At 34.2% G+C, this 8569-nt stretch overlaps 1 protein-coding gene across 1 annotated transcript; it reads right to left on the minus strand.

Moving 5' to 3' along the window:
* Positions 1-3163: 3163 nt before the first annotated feature.
* LOC149577486 (vicilin-like seed storage protein At2g28490) lies at positions 3164-6549 on the minus strand. The gene is made up of 7 exons (XM_089824082.1): positions 6238-6549; positions 5820-6156; positions 5519-5700; positions 5345-5425; positions 4819-5133; positions 3790-4036; positions 3164-3702 (listed from the first exon to the last, which is right to left on the minus strand). Exons 2-7 carry the CDS (start codon positions 6148-6150, stop codon positions 3350-3352), a joined length of 1509 nt encoding a protein of 502 aa, XP_089680208.1. The 5' UTR covers positions 6151-6156; positions 6238-6549; the 3' UTR covers positions 3164-3349.
* Between the last annotated feature and the right edge of the window lie 2020 nt (positions 6550-8569).

The following is an 8569-nucleotide window of genomic DNA, read 5'->3' on the forward strand; positions in this document are numbered from 1 at the left end:
AGCTCTCCAAGATCTCTAGGATTACTGCTGCTCATGAGTGCCTTAGGAGTATCAAACTACAACCTATTAAGTGACCACTCCTAACTCCAATAGTTATGGGTGATTTCCAATCCTTATGTTTAATCAACACATGTATTCCTCTAAATAGTATGTTATACCCCCTATCTTGAAGAACATATACATAAATCAAATTCATACCTAAGCCTAGAAAATGCAACACATCATGAAATAAAATTATCTTTCCATTCTCCCTCTGAAATTGAATAGTATCTTTCCCAAGTGGGTTGAGTTTGGACAAGTTTTCCATATAAATCTACATATTGGTGTTCTCCTTGCAACTAAAGAAGTACTCTTTAACTCTTGTCATATGAAATTGTGCCCCACTATCTATATACCAAAAACACTGTAAGGTTGTGCTAACCATACAAGCTATGAGTGCAAACTCATCTTCCATTCTACGGAGAGTTCTTCTACACCTTCTAAAGTTACCCCTACTTCTTTGCCTTCTTCCTTTTTAGGCAATCACTGACATAGTGAGCATACTCATGGCAACCAAAGCACTTGACCTTAGAAAAGTACTTCTTCTAACTTTGTGAATTCAATCCTTTGCTAGACCCCTTCTTTGCTTTCCCTTTTCCTGCTAGGGAAACATTTGCCTATTCCAACTCACTCTTATGATTCTTGTTGGCCCCATTGACAAGACTTAGTATAAACTACTACTGAGTGAAATCAATCCATAGTCAATCCCAACTTGGTAAGGTATCTTGTCCACTAGCAACTTGAACAAAGACACCCCATTGCCTAGTAAACCCATTTAGGGCTATTCTCACTAGCTCGTCATCACTAGGGCTATCTCCAACAACTGCTAAGTTGTCCTTGACAAATCTAAGCCTATTGAGATAACTTGTGACGTCTTCTCCCTAGTTCATCCGAATAATCTTCAACTTCTATTTGAGAATCATCTTCTTGTTGGTGGTAGCATTATACTACAGATTCAAAATGACATCCCACATCTTCTTCGTTGTATCTAGCTCTGAGATATGTGGAATAATATGATCCTTGGAATCATCAAGAATTATCCTCCTCACCTTGGCATTGTCCTCCTTATATGCTGCAAGTTGTATCACAATATATATAGGTAAAACTACAATAGTGGTAACATAATCCTTAGTATCATTTTCTTCCAACAATAAAGAAAGTCTAGCCTTCCAGACACCAAAATTCGAAGCACCATCCAATCCGTCATGATCTCTCAAAGGAGAGAAAGCCATCTCAAGAGATTAAAGTAATAATAAATCAAAAGAGATTAATCTAGGTTTTAATAAACCCTTAATTTCTTTCCTAGGGAAAAACTCTTCTACCCTCAACACTGCTCTGATACCATGTGAAAATTCCTATTGCAGTCATTGATCATTGATCTCCTATCTTAAATGATTATTTAATTGCCAAAAATAAATTCACAGCTAACATCGAAAAACAACACAAGTGCAACTTCACCAAAAAAAACAAAAAAGAAAATAAGCAACACAAATAATACAATATTTTTGAACAAATCATCCTTGGAAAAAACCCTAAAGGAAAACTAGTTCTACATATGAGAAATTATATTAACTTCAACAAATCAAAGATACAAGATTCCTTGCCTCTCACTGGTAAAATTCCGACAACCTTCTAATTTCTCCTAACTTCTCTTGCTCATATTCCTCCGTTGCTATCTCGAACGCTATCACTGCGCCCTTACTAACATTGCAAGATAGTTTGCTATCTTTGCTAACACTGCAAATGCTTCTACAAACTTGTTTTCTGCAAATGCCCCATGACCCCTTTTATACTACTCCTGTTAGAAAACCAATGACTGAGATTGATTCTCAAACGATAATCAAGATTAAAACAACTTCAATAATCCTAACCAAGTTGGTTTCTAGTTGCTTCTTAAACATGGTCAATTAATTAACAAATATTTATCCCTATTCTAACCCATTGCTTCTTAAACATGGTCAATTAATTAACAAATATTGATCCCTATTCTAACCCATTAGTTAATAACATGGTCAATTAATTAACAAATATTTATCCCTATTCTAACCCATTAGTTAGTTAATTAACAAATATTTATCCCTATTCTAACCCATTAGTTAATAACATATGAATGAACAGTTGCCTAACGAACAATTGTCCAGTTGCCTAACGAACAATTGTCCAAGTTACCAAACTAACGGTGCAGTTACAAATTGATCTAATTTTTATCTATTTTTCATCTGAAATCATATAGTGGTCATTTAATGGGAAATCATTTAGTGGTGGTTAGAGATTAAGGGATTTAAATGGATGGCATTGATTAATGCAGTAATGGTGGTGCAAACTAGAAAGCCGTCGTATAAATTTATAACGGCTTTTGATAAGTAATGTGACCATAACTTACCTCGACTTGAAGAAAGCAAATTTAAGCGGCCTTCTATAAGTCGAAGAAAGTTGTTCAGTATGTGACAGTACATTTTTCTGTCGGGGCCTCTATCCGTAACTACATCTTAAATAGTTATAAATTTTAAATCTCTCCCTCACAAACCCTGAAGGCAGAAAATGATTCACGACGGTTAAAATAATAAATAAATTTTACAATTAAAAATAAAAAGAATAAATGTAACATACAAACTGTACTCAAAACCAAATGGAGTAGCAATATTAGGAGAATTTAACCGTTATTGACATCCTCTGAAAATGAACTTGCTATCAACTTATTACTAAATATTCTCTTATGAAATGCTGAGAAAATTTTAAAAATGATCGTAATTAAAATTCACTTCTATAATCTCTATGAATGAAAGAGCAATCAAATTCTTATTTCAAATATTATCGATTTTTTTCTTTTAGAAAAAAGTTAGCATATACATAAAACACGGTAATTACTAATGGAAAAACCAAGGTACTTACTGAAGTTATCAATGGAAAGAAAGATTAGACATCACAATAGAAATTTTTATGTTTTTCCCTTTAGCCCTGTCAATTCAACATTGAAATGAAGGATTTTATAAGATTTTACCTTCGATATTGTGAAAGCAACATTATCCAATTCAAGGATTCAAACTATATTCTGGAACTCAAAAATATAAATCTTAGTAGAGTGTTGATCTCAGTTCTCTTTTTACTTCCCAGCAAGACATAATTAAGAAGAGATAATCAAATTCTGTATCGGAAAACAGAAACAATGTCGAATTCAAGTGTCACATGAAATTAAGCTGACACAGAGCCATAGCTCAACAGCTTTTATTGACCAGGAAATTAATAACAAAACCCAAGAACACTCCATTATAGACAGCATGTACAGACATAAGTGCACTACACATTTATTTCAGCCTACAACTCCACAATCTAATACAACTTTCTTAAAATACTGAATAATGGCGCTTCTCCTCCTCCTCCTTCTCCCCTCCCCCCCCTCTTCCTCTTCTCTTTCTCCTCTTCCTCTTTCTTTTTCACCTCCTTCTCCTTTCTCTTCTTCTTCTTCTCTTTCTCCTTTTCCTCTCTCTCTTTTACCTTTTCCTCCTTCCCCTGCTTCCTCCTGTGCTTTTTTCTTAGGGTTTAAGGGAGGAAGAATAACAGACTCATCCTGTGCCCGCAGAATCTCCCGCACTCTTTCCTCGCTTATATTAAACGCCATGGCCAAATTTCTGCTTCCCATTATATTGAATACCGAATTTCTCCCTGTTTAAAAAGTACCCATTACTTACCACTTCATTTCATTACATAACACTGAAAAAATGGATTATGAACCCTAGTTCAGGACTTTACCTGTGAGGAATTGGGGACGGTTTCCTCTAGCAGAGGTAGTGAAGCCAAAGAATTCCAAAGGACCGCTCCTGGCAGCAATCTGGCAGACTGGATAATACTGTGGCACCCAAAATGCATTTCCCGTTCCCACCTCCATATCCATTGCACTTGACCCATTTGGAAATGCTATCTGAATTCTTCCCTCACCCCTTGTAATAATCCCATATTCTGTTCCCCTGGGATTGTAATGATGAGCCAACATCGCCCCCTGAAGCATTTAGAAAATCATGATACTAATATTTTAATGTCATCTATATATTCCAGTCTGACCCATGTCCACAAATTTTCAAAAACATGGGAAAAAGCTTACTAACACTAGCACAAGCCACCCTGAAGCATTTTCACAAAATGATACTATGTTAGTGTTATCTATAAATTCCAGTCTGATCCGTGTCCACAAATCTTCAAGAATATAGGGAAAATCTTACTAAACACAACCCGCCCTGAAGCATCTCCACAATCGTAATAGTGTCATTTATAAATTCCAGTCCAACCCATGTCGACAATTTTCAAGAACATATGAAAAAAGCTTACAAACACGAGCCTTAAACCCTTGCAAGTTTAAGAAGAATCACATATAAAACTGGCTTCTTTATGAATATTAAGCACAGCAACTAGGTTTAAATGAACAGAAATGGCAGTTCTGAATAAGCACTTAAAAACTAATAGCTCTAGAAATGAACGGAAATGACAATTCTGAAAAAGAACCTCAAACTAAAAACCCTAGATATGAATAGACATGGCAATTCCGAAGAAGTATTGAAAAAAGTAGTAAAATCTGTAGAAATGATCAGAAATGACAGTTCTGAAAAGCATTTAAAAAATAGAACCCCAGGATATGAGCAGAAATGACAATTCTGAAGAATTATTTGAAAATAACGAACCCCAGGTTATGGATTTCAAGGACACGAAGTAGATTTCAATGAACAGAAGCAGCAGTTATGACAAAGCATTCAAATAAAACTAAGGTTGAGAAAGAAGTTTTCTTACAGCAGAAAGATTGACGTAGAATACTCCAATGTCTGGTTCATTCAGAGAAGAGTAATCATCATTGCTGATTGCAATGCTCCATCCATAGTCATTCTTAAAACCAGGAGGCTTAGTCTTGTCAAAAATGTTATAGCTGTTAAACTTCCTTGCTGTTCTCTTACGGTTAATAAAGGATTCCATTAAGAACCTCCATTGGGATGAACCATAGGAGTTAAACCAGCTTGACATTTCTTTCTCATGTTGCTTCTCTGTTAAATATATGATAGCACCCTGGCTCTGTTTCTCCCTTAGTGTTTGCAATTCACTACGAGACACCTGAAAAACAAGAAATTATTTGCATCGGTTTACTCCACTAAAATGCCATTCGAAAAAGTGGGTAAACTTATAAAAGTAATTATAGATTTGATCTATTTCTGAAATCCAGCTATGTAAATCTCATCCACTACAACATTCATACAAAATGTATAATAACCATTGAAGTGCTTTTGTACTTCAGTATGAAAAGACTAGAGTGAAGAAAACTTACATTAAAAGCTCCACTAAGAACATGATCATCAAACCCTGATAGAACAGACACAGGATCCAAACCGCCAGCCACAAAAAATGACTGCCATGAGAAAAAAAATGGTTAAAAGAATAAACTTGGAAGCATAAATTGAACTTAGAAATTTCAATTTAGCACAAATTCTGTTCGAAGAACCTGAATTTTCCCAGGAACAAGACTCCCTGATGTATCAACAGAGAAGATTATGTGTAGACGCTGGCCTTTATGAGTATTAATCAGATAGAAAACAGATCCTCCAGGAATGCGGTATATATCTCCAAGCTTCAGATTTTGTTCAATCAAATCATTCTTATGAATCCATCCCACTTTTGCAGATCCTAATGATACCCACATGCCCAAAAACGTTCATATTACAACTTCAAACAAATTTATAAAATAAAATCATATTCAGGCGATAAGCACAAAGATTTCATAACAAAAACTGTAAATTATTTACCTGTTTCCACAAAAAAAACCATATCTGAATTGAAAAAGTGAGGCAAAAAGTAGGACTTTGGTTCCATTGTTATGAAGCCTATTTCAAGTTGGCCTCTTCTTATTCCTCCTCTTTCTTCTTCTTCCTGCTCCTTGTATCCTCTTTTCAAGATTCTAACTTCCCCTGCTTCCGTCTTAATCAGCTCTTTGGATTTCTCAAGCATAAACATGCTCTCTGGCTCATCAGGGTCATAATATAAATGTTGATGGTATGCAAGTCCAGTGGTTACATACACCGCCAGAATACAAACTAAGACTCCACAAGGAGCCATCTTCAAATTAAAACCTCCCATGCAACCCTGCAACAATCAATCATCATTTTTCATTCCCCAGGAAGTTTTTTGAAAAATAAAATCTAGCTAATAGGATTCATGGCTGACCTTTTGTTCGATTGGAAGCTCAACTGCGCTGTAATGAAATCAGAAGTAATATTGGAAATGAAAACATTTGCACTCGAGAATACTGTAGTTCAAGAAGTGAGTTCAATCTCTTAAACGTTTACAGATGGGAAAAAAGAAAAATCAAGATGAGAAGAGTGAAGGCACAGGTATGAAAAAGAAGGCAACACTTGGAATGCATGCAGCGCAACCAACGGAAGGCAGATGTGCATGAAGCACAGTGCTACACGAAGGCGAAGGCTGCAGTGGCATGGAGTCCCTTGGTCGGTACTGCACTAAAATACTTTTTTTTATATTCAGATATGGATCAATAGGGGGTTTATTGAAATCATTTACCTTTACCAAGAGACCAAGGTCCACCAACTTGCCTATGAGTTTTTCTATCCAATTGTCCTTGCCTTCTCAAATTTTGTTGTTTTCGGAGTAGAGATTATAGTTTTTCCATTCAAAATATACTAGCACTTGTATTCTCTAAGTCCAAGGATCAAGCTGATTGTGAAACAAAAATACTATTAATTTTTTCATGATAAGAACAAACGATCCATACACTCCAAGACAATTGTATTTGTAAATCTTCTTTTCTTACAGTACCAATCTACATTGTTATATTAATGATCGTGTTGCATCTTTGAAGAGTTATGTGAAGTGGGCTGCAATACATGATAGGGAATGTTCAAATTAATCATGCACTTTTTGGTTTGAGAAATCAAAAAGTATAAGCAAAATAGGAAATTAAACCAAATTAATGTGCATGTATATTCTAGGTAAAATTGTGCAGATTGTGAAGCATACTATACATGAAATTGGGTATAAAGGGTAATAAAATATGAAGTGATTTGTTGACCTTACCAAATAATCTTGAACCATCCATTAGAACAATTTCTAGTCATTCAGATGTTGAATTGGGGTCCTGGATATAAGTAATTGGATTTCATTAGTGGAGACATAACTATTTTAGAATATTGAGAAGAGCATAATTGGACTTGTATTTCATAATGAAAGCACGACTCTATGAAAGTGTCACATACCTTGATTGTTGAGAGGGCAATTTGATGTAATTGAGCTTCTTCTCCTTTCTTTATGATTGTGTATGGATTATTTTAGGGTGTTTTTTAGTGGTGAATATTCATAATTTTGTGAATTTTAGAATTTTTTTGCTAGTAATTTGGCTAATAATTTAAGATTTAATGCAACCCAAATCACCACATTTTTATTAAATTTAGTTCTAAAATACTTAAAATCGCTCAATAATTTATTTTATTAAAAAAAATAAACTCAAAAAATTGCCACAATATTCGATACATGATTAGATTTAATTCACCTAAATATTATATACTATCAAAGAAATTAAAATTAATTCACCAATAATTATCATACTTATTAGTTTCTTTAGGGATATATTACGAATATTTAGTTTTCACTATTGATTTAAAATATAATGTAATTATCCTCATAATTTCCATGAGATAAAACATGTTCAATTTTGATTTGTAATATTCCATGACAATTAGCAAACTTCCTTACTATTATTGAGATTTGCCAATATTTTCTACTCAAAAATTATGATTCCAAAATAATTGCCAAAAGTAAATAATATTAAAAATTAAAAATTTGAGAGATTTGCCAACAAAAACAATTTGATTTTTCAAAATAATGAAAGATTCACCAATAATTTATACCTTTTTTTGGAGGGGGGTTTCTTAATGTTTACCCTAAATCATTATTTTCCATTTTGGAGAACCTTTCGAAGGATAAAACTAGTTGAATGCAAAGGTCTTTTAGTGATCTGACTCTAGATATTGTTGTGAATGTAAGCCCTTTCCTTTTTATCTTACTAGTGTCAATTTTTGCTTTGTGGAGTGTAAGCCCTTGGGATTTGTGAATTCTTAAAGTCCATACCATTGTTAGAGGCATTTTCCTTCATGTGCCCAAGGCCAAAGGAGTTATTGGTACTACTTTTGGATCATTTTTATCCCATGGAGGACTACTGCAATTGCCAATTTTTGCTACAATGTATAGTGGAAGTTGTGGAGGTTTGGAGCCGTTGTTATAAACAATCTCAATTATTCCACCCAATGCTCCATTTATGTGGCCTACCTGTGTCCATATGTTTTTCATAAGCATAATATGTTGCCTTTTGCACAATAGGATTTCCTTTTCAAGTCACTCTTCAAAAACTACATATTTCATGTTGCGTGTAGTGTTTATTGCTATACTTATTGCAATTAGACAATTTAACAGTTTCACCATTTTTTTGTTGTGTAGTTTGACAAGATCATTCATAGAAAACAAGTTTATTGATTTGTCAAATTCA

Source organism: Cupressus sempervirens, chromosome 1 (assembly GCF_028749045.1).
Source record: "Cupressus sempervirens isolate cs-2001-9-10 chromosome 1, ASM2874904v1, whole genome shotgun sequence".
Classification (NCBI taxonomy): Eukaryota; Viridiplantae; Streptophyta; class Pinopsida; order Cupressales; family Cupressaceae; genus Cupressus; species Cupressus sempervirens.

What these genes read in the sequence shown, in the direction of transcription:
- LOC149577486 (XM_089824082.1), bottom strand. Translation starts at nt 6,150, where the DNA reads ATGGGAGGTTTTAATTTGAAGATGGCTCCTTGTGGAGTCTTAGTTTGT. An exon ending in TCTACGTCAATCTTTCTGCT is followed by an intron (nt 4,037 to 4,818) that starts GTAAGAAAACTT and finishes TAAATGCTTCAG; the next exon opens with GGGGCGATGTTGGCTCATCA. An exon ending in CCGTCCCCAATTCCTCACAG is followed by an intron (nt 3,703 to 3,789) that starts GTAAAGTCCTGA and finishes CTTTTTAAACAG; the next exon opens with GGAGAAATTCGGTATTCAAT.